The following is a 22,600-nucleotide window of genomic DNA, read 5'->3' on the forward strand; positions in this document are numbered from 1 at the left end:
AGATAGCTCCTAAGCTCTTTGGAAAGCGACTGACTTCATTTGTCAGAGAGCATGAAGTTCAAGCCTAAGGGCACTGTCAAGAATAATGGAGGATGTGATGAAAAGCAACTGGAAGGAGATTCATGGATTTAACAAAGACACATTCTAGAATATAGCCAGATAGTTTGCAGGAGAGAACTGAGGAATAGGGAAGCTGAGAAGAACTCTCCTGTGGTCAGAACGAATATCAAAAATAGACTTCTGAAACTATTACTTCAAAGAAGCCAAAATTTGGTTTGTAGAGCAATTTATGCTCCAGGGCATTGTTGAAAACAATAGAGAAATCAGTTATTAGAGTTTTAATGGCTGGGTGTGGTCAGGGAAGAAGAGGAAGAGAGCCATACCAACATCACTGTCATCTCAGAATGACTGTGGGCATACCCAGAGCTGTACCTCCCTGAGGAACAACATCAGAGATTTAACTGCTAAAATAATTGATCTAGTAACTAAAAAACAAATAACCAAGCAAATAACAACAACAAATCTGGGGTGGGGGGGCCAGGGGAAGACCAGTACCCAAGTACAATATCTAATATCAAATATCTAAAATATCAATATAAATACCAAAAATGTGCAGTTTCCAACAAAAACATTAGAAGGCATGTAAACAGGAAAATATGACCCAAACACTGGGAAAAAAGGAGGCAACAGAAACTGCCTGTGAGAGCAATCAGATGTCAGGTTTAACAAAAAAGAAATCTAAATAGAATTAAATATCAGATTATCTCTTCAAACGGCCCCTCTAAAGATAATTCAAATCAAATCTGGTGGGCCAGCCCCAGTGGCCTAGTGGTTAAATTCGGCGCGCTCCACTTTGGCATTCTGGTTTCGGTTACTGGGAGTGGACCTACACCACTCAACGGCAGCCACGCCGTTGTGGCGATCCACATACAAAATAGAGGGAGACTGGCACAGATGTTGGCTCAGGGCTAATCTTCCTCAAGCAAAAAAGAAGAAGATTGGCAGCAGATGTTAGCTCAGGGCTAACCCTTCTCACAAAAAAAACAAACAAAAACAACTTCAAGGTAGCTATCACAAATATGTTTACAGAACTAAAGGAAAACATGATTATAGAAGTAAAAGGGTATGGTGACAAAGCTGCATCAAATCGAGAATATTAATAAAGCAATAGGAATTACAAAAAAGAACTAAATGGAAAATCTGGAGTTGAAAAGTATAATAACTGAAATAGCAAATTCACTAGAGGGGCTCAAAAGTAGATTGGCTTTCAAACTGGCAGAAGAAAGAATTAGCAAATTTGAAAATAGATCAATAGAGATTATGCAAGCCAAAGAATGGAGAGAAAAAAGAATGAAGAAAAATGAACAGAGCTTCAGAGAAATGTGGAACACCATTAAGTGCACCAACACACTTGTACTGGAACTACCGAAAGGAAGAAACAGAATAAAGAAGAAATATTCAAAGAAATAACGGCTGAAATGTCTCAAATTTATTGAAAAGCAATAACTTACACATCCAGGAAGCTCAACAAACTCCAAATAGGATGAACACAGTGATGCACAAACAGATACATCATACTAAAAATGCTAAAAGTCGAAGACAAGGAGAAAATCTTGAAAGCAGCAAGAGAAAAGCAACATCACTTACAAGGGAACTGCACTGAGATTAACAACTGACTTCACAGTGGAAACAATGAAGGCCAGCAGGCAGTAGGATAATCTATTCAAAGTGCTCAAAAAAACCCAAAAAACTGTCAAGCAAGAATCTTTCAAAACAACAGGGGAAACAAAGTCTTTGCCAGAAAAACAAAAATGGAGAGAATCTGTTGCTAGCACATCTCATTACAAAACAAGCATTAATGGAAGTTTCATGAACAGAAAGAACAAATAACAAAATAATGATGTCTTCTCTTGCCAGTTATATTCAACATTTTACTAGAGCTTTTTTTTTTTTTTGAGGAAAATTAGCCCTGAGCTAACATCTGCTGCCAATCCTCCTCCTTTTGCTGAGGAAGACTGGCCCTGAGCTAACATCCGTGCCCGTCTTCCTCCACTTTGTATGTGGGGCGCCTATCACAGCATGGCTTGCCAAGCAGTGCCATGTCCGCACCTGGGGTCTGAACCGGTGAACCCCGGGGCGCCGAAGTGGAATGTGCACACTTAACCGGTGCGCTACCGGGCTGGCCCTACTAGAGCTTCTAGTCAGGGAAATAAGCAAAGAAAAAGCAATACAGGCATCTAGATTATAACAGAAGAAATTATCTCTATTTGCAAATAACGTATCTTTTACATAGAAAATCCTAAGGAATTTGAAACTATCAGAACTAAAAAACAAGTTCAGCAAAGTTGCAGGATACAAAATCAATACAAAATTCAGTTGCATTTCTATACATTAGCAACGAACAACCCCCCCCCCCAAATTAACAATTCCATTTACAAAAGCTTCAAAAAGAATAAAATATTTAGGAATAAATTTAACAAAAGAAATGTAAAATTTATGCTCTGAAAACCACACAACATTGTTGAAAGAAATTAAAGAAGATTTAAATAAATGGAAAAACATCCCATGTTCATGGATCAGAAGACTTAACATTGTTAAGATGGTAATACTGCTCCATTGATCTACAGATTCAATGCATTTCCTGTCAGAATCTCAGCTTACTTCTCTGTAGAAATTGACAAGCTGATTCTAAATTTCATATGGAATTGCAAGGGACCTAGTATAGCCAAAACAATCTTTAAAAAAAAGAACAAAAAAGGAGTACTCACACTTTCTGATTTCAAAGCTTACTACAAACCAATGGTAGTCAAAACAGTGTGGTAGTGGCACATGGATAGACATAAATTAATGGAATAGAATTGAAAGTCTAGAAATAAACCTATACATACGGTCAACTGATTTCCACCCAGGGGGCCAAGATCATTGAATTGGGGGCAGACAGTCTTTTTAACAAATGGTATTGGGACAACTGGATAGCCATATGCGAAAGGATGAAGTGGGATTCTTGAATCACATCATAACAAAATTAGCTCAAAATGGATCAAAGACCCAGGGAAACTATCAAACTCTTAGGAAAAAATTAGGGATGAATCTTTATGACCTGGGATTTGGCAAGATTCTTAAATATGACATCAGAAGCATGAGCAACAAAAGAAAAAATACATTGGACATCATCAAAATTAAAAATTTTTGTGCTTTGAAGGATATCATCAAGAAAGTGAAAAGACAACCCACAGAATGGGAGAAAATATTTGCAAATCATATATCTGATAAGGGTTTAATATCTCAAATATATATATTAATAAAAAACCCCTTAAAACTCAATGACAGAAAGACAAATAACCCAACTAAAAAGTGGGCAAAGGATATAAACAGGCATTGCTCCAAAGAAGCTATATAAAGGGCCAATAAGCACATGAAAAGATGCTCATCATTAGTTATCAGAGAAATGCAAGTCAAAACCACAATGAAATGCCACTTTACACAACTAGGATGGCTAGAATCAAAAAGTCAGAGAATAACAAGTGTTGGAAAGGATGCAGAGAAACTGGGACCATCATACACTACTGGTGAGAAGGTAAAATGGTACAGCTATTTTGGAAAACAGTCTAGCGGTTTCTCAAACAATTAAACATAGAGTTACTATATAACTCAGCAATTCCACTCCTAGGTATACACACAAGAGAACTGAATACTCAAATACTTACACGAATGTCTTCCACAAGAATTATTCATTATAGCCACAGGTGGAAACAATCCAAATGTACATCAACAAAGGGACAAAAATGTGAAATATTATTTGGCCATAAAAAGGAATGAAGTACTAATACATGCTGTAACATGGATGAACCTGAAAACATTGTTAAGTGAAAGAAGCCAGTTAAAAAGACCCTGAATAAAAAGCCAAAAATTTTAGACTCATGTGCATATCATATGATTCTACTCACATGAACATCCAGAATACAGAAATCTAGAGACAGAACGTAGATGAGTGGTTGCTTAGGGCTGGAGAGTTGTCATGAGGAGTAGAAAGTGATAGCTAAAGGGAACAGTTTCTTTTGGAAGTGATGAAAATGTTCTAAAATCAACTGTAGTGATGGCTGCACATATCTTTGAATATATTAAATATCATTGAATTGTACGCTTTAAATGGGTTAATCATAATGGTATGTGAATTACATCTCAATAAAGCTGCTTTTTAAAAAAATTACAGGGCATTATAAAAAAGGAAACTTCACAATTCTTTCTTGGAAGGACACATAACATTGAAACTAAAGCCTGATGAAGACTGCACACACAAAGAAAACTGCAAACCAATTTCCCTATGACTATCAATACATTATATTATCCATGCCTCATACTAGGATAAATTCCAAAAGACTTAAATGCGAAAAATGTGAACTATGACTAAGAATCTAGAAGCATAAAGACCACACTGATAAATTCAACTATATAAAAAGAAAAAAGATCTGCACAGCAGAAGTCCCCATAAATAAACTCAACAGAAAACAATAAACTGGGAGGAGAACCTCTGCAAATCATGAAACACACAAAATGTTAGTTATCCTGCTACATAAAGAATTCTTAGAAACTGATCAGAAAAAGATCATAGAAGAATGGACAATGAACACACAGAGTACACAAAAAATGAAATACAAAGGGCTCTGAAACATAGAGTTGCTCAAACTCACTCTCAGTAAGACAAACGAAAATAAAACACCACCAAGATAATGGTCCCCCCACATCAGATTGGCAAAAATCCAATTGTTTGTTAATATCCCGGTGGGAACAGGGCACTCTGAGAAAACTGGACAGAAGTACATTACTGACTGGAGTATAAATTAAAAATTCCTAAAGAAGAAAATCTGGCAATATGTATCAAAATTTTAAATTCTTTTATCTTTTGACATACTCCTGGGAATCTCACTCCTGGGAATTTATCCTACAGATATACTTACAGACATGCAAAATGACTATGTACAGTCTTGTTTACTGCAGTTTTGTTTGGGAAAAATACCCGAAGATTGGAAACAACCTTACAGGGGATGAGTTACATAAATTATGGCATATCCACTGTAGAATACAGAGACAAATTAATTTTATGTACTGAATGCATTAGAAAGCTCTCCAAGAAACACTGTTAAGGGAGGGTGAAAAAAGCAAGGTGCAAGTATTACCTTCTACATCAGTGTAAAAAGAGAAGAGGAGTAAAAATTCGAATTTAAATTTGCTTGTATATTCAGACACTGTAAAAACACATAAGAAGCTAAGACTTTTATTTAATGGTTAGGGAGAACTGGATAGATAGAGGACGATTTATTCACTGTATAACTTTTTATGCTTTTCAGTTTTTGAGGAAGATATTATTCTCCATTCAAAAAGTAAAATAAAATAAAATAATTGATTCACAAATAAAAATCTCACCAAAACAGACCTTAGAAATTGGAACATAACATATAATACTTTCAATTTCTGCAAACAAACATCAGAGATATTGAAATCTCCCTTCTTTACTAGAAAGATAAAGTTATCAAATATAGAGTAATATGCAGTGAAAAAGTCCAGACTATGATAAGTTACACATGTATATTACAATACCATGAGCAAACACTACAAATTTTTCCAGTAAAACCACAAGAAGGAAAGAAAAGAGAAACAAAACAGAGGAAAAAGAAACAGAAGAAACAAAAAGAAAAATACAGTCAATAGTCACTTAACAACAGGGATATGTTTGGAGAAATTCATCGTTACGTGATTTCATCCTTGTGTGAATATCATACAGCATACTTACACAAACCTAGATAGTAGAGCCTACTACACATCTAAGTTATATGGTACTAATCTTAGGACCACCATAATACATGTGGTCTGTCGTTATCCGCAATGTCATTAAGCTGCATGTGACTGCAATAAAACAGTACATTTAAGCTCTACCATATCAATAATTACCTTAAACGTAAATGACCTAAATATATCATTTAAAAGACAAAGATTGGCAGAGTAGATTAAAAAATGTAACCACACTATATGCTGTCTAAAAACTCACTCCAAATATAAAAACATAGGTAGAATGAAAGTAAAAGGATGGGAAAAAATATACTATACAAACAGTAATCAAAAGAAAACAGGAGTGGCTATATAAATAACATTAGTAGACTTTAGAGCAAAGAAAATTATTAGAGAAAAATAGGGACACTACATAATGAGAGAAAGGACCAATCCACCAGGAGGACACAATGTTTCTAAATAGGTATGCACCAAACAAAGATGCCTCAAAATACATGAAGCAAAAACTGAGAGCTATTTTGGGGTATTAAAGTCCAACAATCATAGCTGAGAATTTCAACATCCCACTCTAACCAAGTGACAGAACTACAAGATAGAAAATTCAACAAGGATATTGGAGAACTGAACAACACAGTCAACTAATATGATCTAATTATACGTGTGTGTGTGTCTGTGTGTGTGTGTATAAAACACTTCACTCAACAACAGCAGAATAGGTATTGTTTCAAATGCCATGGAACATTCACCCAAGTAGAAAATATTCTGAGCCAAAAAACGAACCTCAACAAATTTAAAGTAACTGAAATGACACAGAGCACATTCTCTAACCAAATGGAATCAAACTAGAAATCAATAGCAGAAATAACACAGAAAAAATCTCCAAACACCTGAAGTTCAGCAACACACTTGTAAGTAATTCATGGGTCAAAGAGGTGGTCTCAAAGGAAATTTAAAAGCACACAAACTTGAATGAAAATGAAAACATAACACATCAAAATAAGCGGGATGCACCTATAGCAGTGCTGAGAGGAATTTATGACATATTTATTTATGTGGATGTAAACATACATGCTAAATGTTTAGAAAAGAGGAAATGTTTTAACTCAATTTCTAACTCAATTTGCTCTATTTTACTAGAAGAGCAAAGTAAACCCAAAGCAAGCTGAAGGAAGGAAATAATAAAGACAATAAAAGTGAAAACAGAAAAAAGATTAAGAAGATCCATGAAACAAAGCATAGTTCTTAAAAATCTCAATAAAATTGATAAACCTCTAGCAAGTCTGATAAAGAAAAAGAGAGAAAAGAGACAAATCATCAATATCAGGAATGAAACAGGGGACATTAATAAAGATGTTGCAGTCATTAAAAGGATAATAAGAGATTACAACTAACAACTTTACACATATAAATTCAACAACTTTGAAGAATTGAACTAATTCCCTGAAAACCACAAATTACCAAAATTCAAGAAAGATGAAACAGATACTCTGAACAGTCGTATAACCATTAAAGAAACTAAATTCATAATTTAAAAGTTCCCTATAAAATAAATCTCCAGGCCCAGATGACTTCACTGGAGAATTCTACCAAGCATTTAAAGAATTAACACCAATTTTACACAATCTCTTCCAGGAAACAGAAAAGGAAGAAATACTTCCAAAATCATTTTATGAAGTCAGCAGTACCCTGATACCAAAATCAGACAAAGATAGGACAGAAAAAAGAAAACTATAGACTGATATCTCTCATGAAAACAGACACAAAAATTCTCAACAAAATGTTAACAAATCAAATCCAGAAACGTATAAAAAGAATTATACACCATGACCAAGTAGGATTTTATTTCAGATGAACAAGGCTGGTTCAGCAGAAAATCAACATAATCCAGCATATGAAGAGACTAAAAAGAAAAGCATGATCATATCAATTGACACACAAAAAACAGCTTGCCAAAATCCAACACCCATTCATGATAAAAACTCTGAGGAAACTAGGAATGGAGGGGAACTTCCTTAACTTTATAAAAAGGCATCTACAAAAATCCAACAGCTGACATCATACTTAATGATGAAACATTGAATATTTGCTCCTTAAGACTGAGAACAAGGCAAGGACGTCTGCTCTCTTCACTCTTATTCAACACAGTACTGGAAGTTCTAGCCAATTTAAAAACATAAGAAAAAAAAAAAAAGGCATAAAGATTAGAAAAAGAAGAAATAAAACTGTTCCTATTTATAGATGACACAATTGTATACACTGAAAATCCCAAGGAATCTATGAAAATATTCCTGGAACTTATTAACAAGTTAGCTCATCAAGGTCAAAGGCTACAAGATCAACCACATTTCTGTATATCAACAACAAACGTGAAAATTGAAATTAAAATCATAATTACATTTAAAATCACTCCAAGAAAATGAAATACTTAGACGCAAAGCTAACAAAACGTGTGCAAGATTTGTATCCTCAAAACTGTAAAACAATGATGAAAGAAGTCAAAGAAGACCTAAACAAATGTAGAGACATACTGCGTTCATGGACTAGAGGACTCAACAAGATGTTAACTCTCCTCAAACTAATCTATAGTTTTAATGCAATTCCTAGGAAAATCCCAGTATGGTTTTAGTACATATAGACAGGCTTAATCTTAAATTTACATGGAAAGGCAACAGAACTAGAACAGCTAAAATAATTTTGGAATAGAAGAATGAAGTGGAAGGAATCACTCTATCCAATGTTAGATCTTACTATACAGCTACAGTCATCAAGACAGTGTGGTATTGACAGAGACAGACACATAGATCAATGGAACAAATGGAGAACCTAGAAATAAGACCCACAAAAACATGCTAAACTGATTTCCTAACAAAGATGCCAAAGCAATTCAATGGAGTTTGATAACCTTTTCAACAAATGGTGCTAAAGCAATTAGGAACCCACAGGCAAAAAAGAGATCATGGACTTATATGTAAAACATAAAACTCTAAAACTTTTAGGAAAAAAGAAACAGTAGAAGGAAAACATGAGGACCTACAGCAAGGCAAAGTTCTTTGACTTGATACCCAAAGCATAATCTATAAAAAGAAAAGCTGATAAACTGGTCTTCATCAAAATCTGTTAGTGAACAACTAGCCCTATTATTAGGATTTTTTAAATAACAAATTCCTCCCCTAACTATGTTGGTTAGATTTCTGAAAGCAGTGATGGTGTAAGACTCTACAATTGAGGAACTTAAGACTTACAGGAAAAATAGGGTTAGAGGACTGAGGTTTTGAGTAAATCTAGAAAAGTTTTTATAAGCATTTTTAGATGGAAGAAAACAGAATCCAAACAACATAATAAATATATAATATCATATGGCTTTATTAGCCATAATAGATTTTTGTATAACCCATACTGTTCCAAAGAAATAATTAAAAATCAGTTTTCATAATAAGACAAAGATGCCCACTCTTACCACCTTTATTCAAAATAGTACTGGAAGTCTTAGGAAGAGTAATTAGGCAAGAAAAAGAAACAAAGGAATCCAAATCAGAAAGTAAGAAGTAAAACTGTCTCTACTTGCAGATTGCATGATATTATATATAGAAAACTCTAAAGATTCCACCAAAAAACTGTTAAAGTTGTAGGATACAAAGCCAGTATACACAAATCAGTTGCATTTCTATACACTAATAACAAACTATCGGAAAGAGAAATTAAGAGAACAATCTCATTTACAATTGCATAAAGAAAATAAAATACCTAGGAATAAACTTAACCATGGAGCTAAAGACCTGTATGCTGAAAACTGTAAGACACTCATGAAAGAAAGTAAAGAAGATACAAAGAAATGGAAAGATACTCCATGCTCATCGACTGGAAGAATTAAGATAGTTAAAATGTCCATACTATCCAAAGCAACCTACAGATTCAGTGCAATCCATATCAAAATTCCAATAGTATTTTTCACAAAAATAGAATAAACAATCCTAAAATTTGTATGGAACCACAGAAGACCCCCAAATAGCCAAAGCAATCTTGAGAAAGAAGAACACAGCTGGAGGCATCACACTTCCTGATTTCAAACTATGTTACAAAGCTATAGTAATCAAACAGTATGGTTTGGGCACAAAAACAGACACTTAGATCAACAGAACAGAACAGACAGCCCAGAAATAAAGTCATGAATATGGTCAATTAACTTATGTCAAAGGAATCAAGAATATACAATGGGAAAAGGACAGTCTCTTCAATAAATGGTGTTCAGAAAACTGGACAGCGACAAGCAAAAGAATTAAACTAAACCACTATCTTATACCATACACAAAAATTAACTCAAAATGGATTAAAAACTTGAACATAAGACCTGAGATCATAAAACTCTCAGAAGAAAACGTACAGGGCAAGCTCCTTGACATAGGTCTTGGCAATGATTTTTTGTATTTGACACTAAAAGCAAAGGCAACAAAAACAATTATAAACAAGTGGGACTATATCAAACTAAAAAGCTTCTGCTTAGCAAAGGAAACTATCAATATAAAAAGGCAATCGACAGAATGAGAGAAAATATTTGCAAATTATCTGATAAGGGGTTAATATCCAAAATATACAAAAAACCCACACAACTCAATAGAAAAAACCAAACAAATTAAAAAATAGGCAGGAGATCTGAACAGCCACTTTTGCAAAGACATACAGATGGCCAACAGGTACATGAAAAGGTGCTCAGCATTACTAATCCCACTAATCATCAGGAAAAGGCAAATCAAAAGCACAATGAGATATCACCTCACACCTGTCAGAAAGGCTATTATCAAAAACACAAGAAATAAGTGTTGGCAAGGATGTGGAGAAAAGAGAACCTAGGTGCACTGTTGGTGGGAATGTAAATTGGTGCAGCCACTATGGAAAACAGTATGCAGGCTCCTCAAAAAATTAAAACTGGAACTACCATCTGATCCAGCAATTCTACTTCAGGGTATTTATCCAAAGGAAACAAAAACACTCTCTCCAAAAGATATCTGCACCCTACGTTCACTGCAGCACTATTTGCAACAGCCAAGACATGGAAACAACCCAAATGTCCATCAATGGATAAATGGATAAAGATGATGTGGTGTATATACATACAATGGAACATTATTCAGCCATAAAAAAGAAGGAAATCCTGTCACTTGCAACGACATGGACAGACTGTGAGGGCATTATGCTAAATGAAATAAGTCAGACAGAGAAAGACAAATACTGTATGATCTCACTTATGTGTAGAATCTAAAAAAACAAAACAAAAACAAAAATCAAAAAAACCCTGAACTCAGATACAGAGAACAAACTGGTGGGTGCCAGAGGAAGGGAGTGAGGGGCTGGCTGAAATGAGTGAAGGTGGTCAAAAGGTACAAACTTCCAGTTATAAGGTAAATAAGCCCTGGGGATGTAACATACAGCATGGTGACTGTATTAACAACATATATTTATTCAAATATACTAACAATACTGTATTGTATATTTGAAAGTTGCTAAGAGAGTGAATATTAAAAGTTCTCATCACAAGAAAAAAATTTGCAACTGTGTCGTGATGACTGTTAACTAGACTTACTGTGATCATTTTGCAATATATACAATATCAAACCATTATGTTGTGTACCTAAAATAACAATGTTATACGTCAATTATCTCTCAAAAAAATAATAAAATGTTCTTATCAAAAACAAAATAAGGCAAAACTGAAAATGTCAGTATCTTCTAAATTCCTGTTCTACCGTTAAAGTTCAGATTCATCGGAGGGAAAAAAATCCATTTTCTTTTCTTAAAGATATTAAGTATTTTTTAAATTTCCCTATGTCTGAACTTCCATCCTACCTACCTTTCTATTCAATACTTTTATGATTCAATAACTTAGAATAATTGACTCCTACTTCTATGATAGAAATGCTTTCAATAACTGCTAAATTCTTATTTTTATAAACCACAAACTTCTTCATTGTACACAATGTTCTATAATCTTAGCATCTCTCTCCATAACAAATTTTATGCTAAATTCATAATACAGCCCTCTAACACAAGACTCCTCAGACTAATTTTTCCACTGCCCACTTCCCATAACACCAATGGGCCTCAGGGTATAGTTCCAAAATCTAAGTTTGTATTTATCAGCTTCCTTTCTCTTCTGAGAGTTCACCGAAAAAACTTCCTGTTGTGCAAGCTGCTTTTTCTCCCTTTTTCTATTCCCAAGCTCTATTCTCTTTATATAAGTATTTCCAACAGGAGGTTGCAGAATATATTTTCGAATTTAAACGCTGGTGCTTGAGGAAATTGTATATAGAAGTAAATCCATCTATATTAGCAGTCTTCAGAGAACTGGTGATTGGGGAAGAATTCCCATTTCTTATAAACATTTTCCAGTTACCTGACTCCTGTTTGATTTGAATGGTAGGCTTGATACCAGGTGGCAAAGGAGACTGCTGAGGCTGTTGCTGATGAGATACTGGAGAAGGCTGAGCCACCTGTTGCTGTGTCTGTTGCTGCACTGGATGTAACTGCTGCTTAGGAGATTGCTGATGCTGTTTAGGAAACTGTGCAAGAATCTGAGTTGGGGCACCCACTAAGCTTTTGGGGGAAGGAAGTCTAGTTGATGCCATTTTGATTGCTGATGTAGATACACCTGTGAAAGAGTTAGGAAAAAGAAAATTTAATAGTAAAGCATAATTAAAGTTACTACTGGTTATTGTAGTAGATATCAGTGTAAAGACTAGGTAAATCAATAAAAACTATGATTTATTAAGCACCTAGTAAGTATCAGATACAATGGGTGCTATTTTACATATTTGATATCTAGTTCTCAAACTTTGCAAGGGAGGCATCGTTGCTCTCACACCCAAAAAAACTAACTGATTTTCCCTTGGTGAAGAATTAGAATGAGGGGCCGGGCTGGTGGTACAACAGTTAACTTTGTGCGCTCCACTTCAGATCCTGGGCACAGCCCTACGCACTGCTTGTCCAGCCACGTTGTGGCAGGTGTCCCACATACAAAGTACAGGAAGATGGGCACGGTTGTTAGCTCAGGGCCAATATTCCTCAGCAAAACGAGGAGGATTGGCAGTGGATGTTAACTCGGGGCCAACCTTCCTCAGAAAAAAAAAGTTAGAATGAAAAAGTATCAGGCAGGATGTTCTCATACATGTCTCTCAACAGATTTTCTGTTAGAAAATATAGCTTCTCAATGTGAATAATATAAGAACAAAGCAACCTAAATTTTGAATCTCATTTGTAGTACATTTTTTCAAATATTACTTTTCAAGTTCTAATGAGCCAATTTTAACACAGCATTACATAAAATAATTCCCAATGAAACAGTCACCTTTTGAACTACTATTTAGCATGGCAAAATAGCTTTTCCATAGCTCATTTCCAATAATCTATAACTTAAGGGCATTTCTTGAGAATTCTACCTGGATCATTAAATTAGCATGTGGAACGTTAACAAAGGGGCACACTCAATATACTCACAGGAAAAAATCTTCATGATTTAAGGTTTTAAGACATTTCTTTCCAGTGCAATGCTAATATTAGCATGCATAGATAAGAAGTACTAATAACCTCCACTAAAGATGTAGAGTTTGAGAGAAATTCTTCCATCTGCCAGATTTTTCATCAGTAATCTTCTTACAATTCATCAACAACTCAACAGGACTATTACCTGTAAATGAACTAATATTCCTAACAGAAAGAACCAGGAATATAACTGGCCATATCAACTTTTTCAGCACTGCTAAAACAATGGAAAGAAACTGATAAATAAACAGCCTAGTTATCAACTTATTAGGCTATACACCTTCCTCCACCATAGGCCCACCACTACATTGCATTACAGAAAAATTTAAAATATATCACACTGTTATGTAAAATGTGTCTGGAGAATGATAAAGTTGGAGAAGAAACCTTGAGAAGTCACTCTGACTCTCTGGGCCTCAGCTTCCCCATTTCTTGAATTTTCATTGCCCTAAAAGTCTCTAAGGGTTGCTGTGTGGATCAGGTAAAATCGCAGATTGAAGAATACTTTGAGAGGAGACAAAAGGGGTAGTCAGAATCACCCGGAGGGCTTACTCACATTACTTACACATCCCCCTACCATTCCTCCATGAATACTAGTATTTTGGAGACATGTGTGTGCTCTATTGCTTAGCCATATTGAACTAGATTATCTCTGGAGCTGCTTTACGCATCAACATTTTATGACTCAATGAGTATAAAGTGTTATGCAAGTGAAAGATGCTATTTTTAAACTATTTAAAAGCTTTAACCTTTATTCTGCGTCCATAATAAACTCCAGTATTAACTGAGTCAATTTTGTACATGGGTAACTCCCTAACTAAACTATGTTCTCCATATACTTTTGATTAGGAAAACTATCTGATGTAAAAGCAGTCAGGGTGACTTTAGAGTCAGAGAATTGTGTTCAGATCATGTCTTCAGGGAGCTAATGTCAGCATCATGGCAGAGTGAGCTTCCCCAGTAATCTCTCCCCTCCAACATACAATGAAAAGGGCATCCATACGCCAACAGAGGACGTCCAACACAACACAAAAAACGTCGGAGAGACCCACGCAGCAATACAACAGAGGGTGGAGATGTTGGAGGCCCCTCGGAGGAGGTGGAATGGGATAAGAGAAAACTTTGCTCCTTCCCATAAAGACTGCAATCTGGGACTCCAGGAGGCCTCTGAGAGGGAAGGAACGGGTGAGGGGATGTTCATTTGTGGGAGCTCAAGGATCCCCAGTGGGCCCTTGCAGCCTAGAGGGAAGCTCGCTAGCGGGGTGAAAGCTTTCGCAGGGGGTGACCTTATGCATCCAACACACCAGGAAAGCAGATAGTGAGAGCAGAGGCCCCTCCCCCCACTCACCGAGCACCGGCTCCAGCGCCTGGGATTTCAGTGGAAGGCAGAGGTTCAGAATACATGCCTCTTGCCCCCCCACCCAGTGGTGATAGGCGGTAACTGCAACCAAATAATACCAGGATGGTAAAAACAGAGCCACACCCTCTAGCAATATCAAACATTATATTACATCTCCAGACCAGAGAGAAAATGACAAGTATCCACACATCAGTTCTGAGGACACAGAAATATGTAATCTAAATGACAATGAAATCAAAATAGCTATAATAAAAAAATTCAACGAGTTAAAAGAGAATGTAGAGAAACCATTCAATGAGTTCAGGAGCTACTTCACAAAAGAGATTTAAACTATAAAGAAGAATCAATCAGAAATATGAGAGATGAAAGACACAATGGAAGAAATAAAACAAAATATGGATTCCCTGAATACTTGAGCAGACACCACAGAGGAGCGTATCAGCATAATCAAAGCTAGACACGTTGAAATGCTGCAGATAGAGAAGGAGACAGAACTAAGACTAAAAAGAAGTGAAGAAAGTCTCCGAGAAATATCCCACTCAATTAGGAAATGCAACATAAGAATTGTAGGTATTCCAGAAAGAGAAGAGGAGGAGAATGAAGCAGAAGGCTTGTTCAAAAAAATAATAGCAGAGAATTTCCCAAACCTAGGGAAGGAGCTGGAAATCCATGTGGAAGTGGCTAACAGATCTCCTAAATATGTTAATGTAACAAAAGACCTACTGCAAGGCATATAGTAGCGAAACTGGCAAAACTGAATGATAAAGAAAGAATACTAAGGGCAGCAAAGCAGAAGAAAATAACATACAAACAATCCCTATCAGGCTTTCAGCAGATTTCTCTGCAGAAACCTTGCAGGCTAGGAGAGACTGGAATGACATACTCAAATCTTTGAAGGACAAAACTTTCAGCCAAGAATACTCTATCCAGTGAAAATATCCTTCAGATATGATGGAAAAATAAAAACTTTCCCAGACAAATATAAACTAAGGGAGTTCATAGCCATGAGACCCCCCCCCCGCCCCCACTACAAGAAATCCTCAAGAAGGCCCTCATACCTGACCAAAAAAAGGGGGGGGGAGAGAAAGGGGATACAAAGCACAGAATAAAGAGATAAATAGGTAGACAGACTCAGAGCAGAACAGCAAATATTCAAGTATAGCATTAAAGACAAAGAGACGGAAAACACCAAAAACAAAGATAATCTTGTCATTTTAACTGGAAAGACATAACACAAGATGGAATAATATGTGAGAAAAACAACTTAGGAGGCGAAGAGGAAAGTGACTGAATTGGTTTACTCTAAGGAAATAAGAGGCCATCAGAAAAGAGACTATCTTATCCACGAGATTTTGAATACAAACCTCATGGTAACTACTAAATAAAAAAGCAGAACAGAGACACAAATAATACATAAGGAGAAAACAAAGAAATACAACATAAAAAACTACATAACTTGACTGGCAGACCAAAATACACAGGACAAGAAACAAAAGAAATACAGGAGAATCAGAAAACAAATGATAAAATGGCAGCATTAAGCCCTCATGTATCGATAATCACCCTCAACATAAATGGACTGAATTCTCCAATAAAAAGACACAGAGCGGCAAGATGGATTAAAGAAAACACCAAAGAATATGCTGCCTCCAGGAAACACATCTCGGCTCCAATGACGAACACAGGCTCAGAGTGAAGGGATGGAAGATGATACTCAAAGCTAATGGCGAACAAAGAAAGCAGGTATCACAATACTTATATCAGACAAAGTGGACTTCAAGATAAGACAGGTAAAGAGAGACAAAGAGGGGCAATATATAATGATCAAAGGGGCATTCCATCAGGAAGAAATAACACTTATAAATATCTATGCACCAACACAGGAGTACCAAAGTACATAAAGCAACTATTAACAAACCTAAAAAAAGCTATTAATAATAAGACAATAATAGTAGGGGTAGGGGACTTCAACACTCCACTCAGATCAATGGATAGATCCTCCAGACAGAAAATCAACAAGGAAACAGTGGAATTAAATGAAAACCTAGACCAGTTGGACTTAACAGACATATACAGAACACTCCATCCAGAAAGAGCAGAATACACATTCTGCTAAAGTGCTCACAGAACATTCTCAAGGATAGACCATATGTTGCAAAACAGGGCAAGCCTCAATAAATTTAAAAAGACTGAAATAATAAGAAGCATCTTGTCTGATCACAATGCTATGAAGCTAGAAATTAATTACAAGAAAAAAGCTGACAAAGGGACAAAGATGTGGAGACTAAACAATATGCTAGTGAACAAGCAATGGATCATTAAAGAAATTAAAGGAGAAATCAAAAAACATCTGGAGACAAATTAAAATGAAAATATACCATGTCAACTCATATGGGATGCAGCAAAAGCTGTATCAAGAGGAAAAGTCATCGCAATACAGGCTCCCCTTAACAAATAAGAAAAATCCCAAAAAAGTAATCTCAAACTACACCTAAGTGAATTACAAAAAGAAGAACAAACAAAGCCCAAAATCAGCAGAAGGAGAGAAATAATAAAAATCAGAGCAGAAATAAATGCTATTGAAACAAAAAAGGCAGTAGAAAGGATCAATGAAACAAAGAGCTGGTTCTTTGAGAAGGTAAACAAAACTGACAAACCCCCAGCCAGACTCACAAAGAAAAAAACAGAGGGGGCTCAGATAAATAAAATTAGAAATGAAAGAGGAAAAATAACAATGGATACCACAGAAATACAATAGATTATAAGAGAATACTACGAAAAACTATATGCCAACAAAATGGACAATCTAGAGGAAATGGATAAATTCTTAGACTCTTAACAAGCTCCCAAAGCTGAGTCAAGAAAAAATAGAGAATTTGAATAGACCAGTCACAGGTAAAGAGATTGAGACAGTCATCAAAAGCATCACAAAAAATAAAAGTCCAGGACCAGACGCTGTCCCTGGGGAATTCTACCAAACTTTTAGGGAGGATTTAATACCTATGCTTCTCAAGCTATTCCAAAAAATTAGAGAAGATGGAACGCTTCCTAACACATATGAGGCCAACATCACTCTGATACCAAAGCCTGACAAGGACAACACAAAAAAGGAAAACTACAGACCAATATCACTGATGAACACAGATGCAAAAATCCTCAACAAAATATTGGCAACCCAAATACAGGAACACCTCACAAAGATCACACATCATGATCAAGTGGGATTTATACCAGGGACACAGGGATGGTTCAACATCTGCAAATAAATCAACGTGATAGACCACATTAACAAAATGTGGAATAAAAACCACATGATCACCTCAATAGATGCAGAGAAAGCATTTGACAAGATCCAACAGCCATTTATGATAAAAACTCTTAACAAAATGGGGATAGAAGGAAATTACCTCAACATAATAAAGGCTATATGAGACAAATCCACAGCCAACACCATACTCAATGGGGAAAAACTGAATGCTATCCCTGAGAACAGGAACAAGACATGGACGCCCACTATCACCACTCTTATTCAACATAGTACTGGAAGTTTTGGCCAGAGCAATTAGGCAAGAGAAAGGAATAAAAGGAATCCAAAAAGGGAGTGAAGAAGTGAAACTCTCACTGTTTGCAGATGACATGATCTTATATATAGAAAACCCTAAAGAATCCATCAGAAAACTATTACAAATAATTAACAACTACAATAAAGTTGCAGAGTACAAAATCAACCTACAAAAATCGGTTGCATTTCTGTACTCTAATAATGAACTTACAGAAAGAGAACTCAAGAATACAATTCCTTTCACAATCGCAACAAAAAGAATAAAGTATCTAGGAATAAATTTAATTCAGGAGGTGAAGGACTTATACAATGAAAACTATAAGATATTATTGAAAGAAATAGATAATGACATAAAGAGATGGAAAGAGATTCTATGCACATGGATTAGAAGAAACATAGTTAAAATGTCCATACAACCGAAAGCAATCTGCAGATTCAATGCAATCCCAATCAGAATCCCAATGACATTCTTCATGGAAATAGAACGAAGAATCCTAAAATTCATTTGGGGCAACCAAAGACCCCAAATTGTTAAAGCAATCCTGAGAAAAAAAGAACAAAGCTGGAGGCATCACAATCCCTGACTTCAAAATGTACTACAAAGCCACAGTGATTAAAACAGCATGGTACTGGTACAAAAACAGATACACAGATCAATGGAACAGAACTGAAAGCCCAGAAATAAAACTGCACATAAACGGACAGCTAACCTTCAACAAAGGTGCCAAGAACATACAACGGAGAAAAGACAATCTCTTCAATAAATGGTGTTAGGAAAACTGGACAGCCACATGCAAAAGAACAAAAGTAGACCATTACCTCACATCATACACAAAAATAAACTCAAAATGGATCAAAGACTTGAACATAAGTCCTGAAACCATAAAACACCTGGAAGATAATATAAAGTTGTACACTCTTTGACATTGAACTTATAAGGATCTTTTGGAATTCCATGTCTTCTCAGATAAGGGAAACAAAAGAAAAAATAAACAAGTGTGAGTTCATCAGACTAAAGAGCTTCTGCAAGGCAAAAGAAACTAAGATCAAAAGAAAAAGACAACCCAGGGGCCTGCCCGGTGACGCACAGTTAAGTGCGCACATTCTGCTTTGGTGGCCCAGGGTTTGCCGGTTCGGATCCCGGGCGCGGACATGGCACCACTTGTCAAATCACGCTATGGTAGGTCTCCCACATATAAAGTAGAGGAAGATGAGCACAGATGTTAGCTCAGTGTCAGTCTTCCTCAGCAAAAAGAGGAGGACTGGCAGCACTTAGCTCAGGGCTAATCTTCCTCAAAAAAAAAAAAAAAAGAAAAAGAAAAGAAAAAGAAAAAGACAACCCACGAATCAGGAGAAAATATTTGCTAATCATCTATCAACAAAGGGTTAATCTCCGTAATATATAAGAAACTCACACAACTGAACAAGAAAAAAACAAACAGCCCAATCAACACATGAAAAGATGTTCAACATCACTAATCATCAGGGAAATGCAAATCAAAACTACACTAAGATACCACCATACGCCTGTTAAAATGGCTATAATCACTAAGACTAAAAATAACAAATGTTGGAGAGGGTGTACAGAAAAGGGAACTCTCATACACTGTTGATGGGAATGTAAACTGGAGCAGCCACCATGGAAAACAGCAGAGATTCCTCAAAAAACTAAAAATAGAAATACCATATGACCCACCTATCCCACTACTGGGTATCTACCCAAACAACTTGAAATCAACAACCCAAAGTAACATATATATACCCCTATGTTCATTACAGCACTATTTACAATAGCCAAGACATGGAAACAATCCAAGTGCCCATCGACTGATGAGTGGATAAAGATGTGGTATATAGATACAATGGAATACTACTCAGCCATAAAAAAAGATAAAAACATCCTGTTTGCATGAACATGGATGGACCTGGAGGGAATTATGCTAAGCGATATAAGCCAGACTGAGAAAGACAAACATCAGATGATTTCACTCACATGTAGAATATAAACAAACACATGGACAAAGCAAACAGTTCAGTGGTTACCAGGGGAAGCAGGGTTGGGGGTGGGCACAGGGGGTGAAGGGGAGCACTGATGTGGTGACAGACAAGAAATAATGTACAACTGAAATCTCACATTGATCTAAACTATTATGAACACAAATAAAATAATTTTTAAAAATCATGACTTCAACACATAATGCTATATGATCTGATTAAAGTACTTAATCTCTCTGAATATTCATTCAGTCCATAAAAACTTACTGAGCACATACTTTATGCTAGATCCTTGGAAAACTATTCTGTATCCATGAAAGTCCCTACCTTCAGCAAAATTAGAGGAGAAGTCAATCAAATGATCACACAAATCCATCATTACAAACTATAATAAATGCTATTTTTGTTTTAACAAGTAAAAAGCTCCTCTTCCTTTTGCCCTTTGCTTCCCAAAATATTCAGCACTAAAGCCAACAGGTGGTGCAAAGCAAGATGGACCAAAACTAGGTGGCTAAGCAGAAGAATGGGCAAGCATGAGGTGTCAGAGCCCACGAAAGAGACTGGTCTAGCATGGGAGTCAGAGTCCAAGTAGGATAAGGAGGATGTCCTTGCTGGACAAGGGGACTGCACCACGTGTGCAGTTAAAGCCCAAGTAGGATAAAAAAGGGTTCCATGAGTGTGAACCACCTAGCATAGGGTCTGAAATTTTGAGGAGGATGCCCACGGGAAGGGGTAGCTAGGATGGTACCCGAGTCCAAACTGGATGAAGAGGACTTCTGGGTGGGAGGACAGCCTGGTACAGGTGTGAAGCGCTGAGCAGGGTGAGATAGGCATCCACACAAAAGGGTGACATGGGCAAGGTGTCAGAACTCAGGTAGAGTGAAGCAGGAGTCTGCAGAATGTCAGAGCCTGAGTGCAGTGAGGAAGGCATCCACATGGAGGTGGGGGCATCAGCAGGAACAACGACAGACTAGTTACACACTGGTGGACTTAGATAAGTAAGTATATGAAAGATAATGGAAACTAGGTTTTTCACTATCAAATAAGGGAAAGGAGAAAATTAACTGGCAGTGTTTGACTGAAACTGGATATATCAGTATGAACCCATAGTTTTCAAGACATAGAAATAAATATAGATGTAAATAGGTGTGTGTATAAATGTCTGTGTAAGCTGACGGGTGCATACACACACACCCCCCCCAGCAATGACCATATCTAGCACCCAGATTCTGGCTTCTAATTATTAGTTTCCATTAAAAGGAATCAAGGCTCCTTGAAGGAATGGCTGATCCCAGGGCTAGAGCAGGAAAAGTACACAATGAGCTTGGTAGATAGAAAAGACTTTCTTTTCCGCCTCTTTTTGCAATTTCTTTGAAATAAAATTGACTGCTTACAGCAAAAATAACAACAATGCAATATGGGGTTTATTATATATAGAATTAAAATGTATGACAACTGGGGCCGGCCCAGTGGCGCAGTGGTTAAGTGTGCATGTTCTGCTTTGGCAGCCCGGGGTTTGCCAGTTCGGATCCTGGGTAAGGACATGGCAGTGCTTGTCAAGCCATGCTGTGGCAGGCATCCCACATATACAGTAGAGGAAGATGGGCATGGATGTTAGCTCAGTGTCAGTCTTCCTCAGCAAAAAGACGAGGATTCGCGACAGACATAAGCTCAGAGGTAATCTTCTTCTTCAAAAAAAAGTATGACAACTGTAGCACAAGGATGAGAGAGAAGAAATAAGAAGTATATTATCCTAAGTGTATGGGAAGTGGTATATTATTTGAAGTTAGACTGTTGTAAGCTCTAGAGCTGAGTTCTGAACCCCCTCCCCACAGGATATTTGGCAATCACTGGAGACATTGTTTATTGTCATGACAGAGTGTGTCTACTAGTATTTAGTAGGTAGAGGTCAGAAATGCTGCTAAACATCCTATAATACACAGGTCATCCCCTCACAACAAAGAGTTATCAGTCCAAAAAGTCCATATGTGGAGGTTGAGAACCCTACTCTATAGAAACTATTAAAAAAAAAAAATATATATATATATATATGTAGCTAATAAGGCAATGGAATCTTTAAAAAAAAAACAACTCCAAAAGAAGAGAGGAAAAGAAGGAAAAATAAAGAACAGAAAGGATGAATAAAAAACAATTATCAAGATGGTATAAAGTCAATCATATTTATAATTACATTAAATGTAAACGAACAAAACATTTCAATTAAAAAGCAGAGATGGTCGGATTGGACAAAAAAGTAAGACCTAACTATACAATGCTCACAAGAAAAGCATTTTAAATACAAAGGCACAGATGTGTTAAAATTAAAAGGATGAAAAAGATATATTATGCAAACACTAATTATA

At 36.3% G+C, this 22,600-nt stretch overlaps 1 protein-coding gene across 50 annotated transcripts in view; it reads right to left on the reverse strand.

The window, feature by feature from the left end:
• Positions 1 to 22,600, reverse strand: part of EMSY (EMSY transcriptional repressor, BRCA2 interacting) — a 97,304-nt gene that overhangs the window by 39,497 nt on the left and 35,207 nt on the right. For 42 of the 50 annotated variants that reach the window (XM_070274389.1, XM_070274376.1, XM_070274398.1 and 39 more), the window contains one exon: positions 12,176 to 12,430. The exons of the other annotated variants lie outside the window; for them this stretch is intronic. In XM_070274389.1, the coding sequence (XP_070130490.1) occupies positions 12,176 to 12,430 (255 nt within the window). The remainder of the gene's footprint in view (positions 1 to 12,175; positions 12,431 to 22,600) is intronic. 50 annotated transcript variants of the gene reach the window in all.

Source organism: Equus caballus, chromosome 7, assembly GCF_041296265.1.
Source record: "Equus caballus isolate H_3958 breed thoroughbred chromosome 7, TB-T2T, whole genome shotgun sequence".
In the NCBI taxonomy this organism is placed as follows: domain Eukaryota; kingdom Metazoa; phylum Chordata; class Mammalia; order Perissodactyla; family Equidae; genus Equus; species Equus caballus.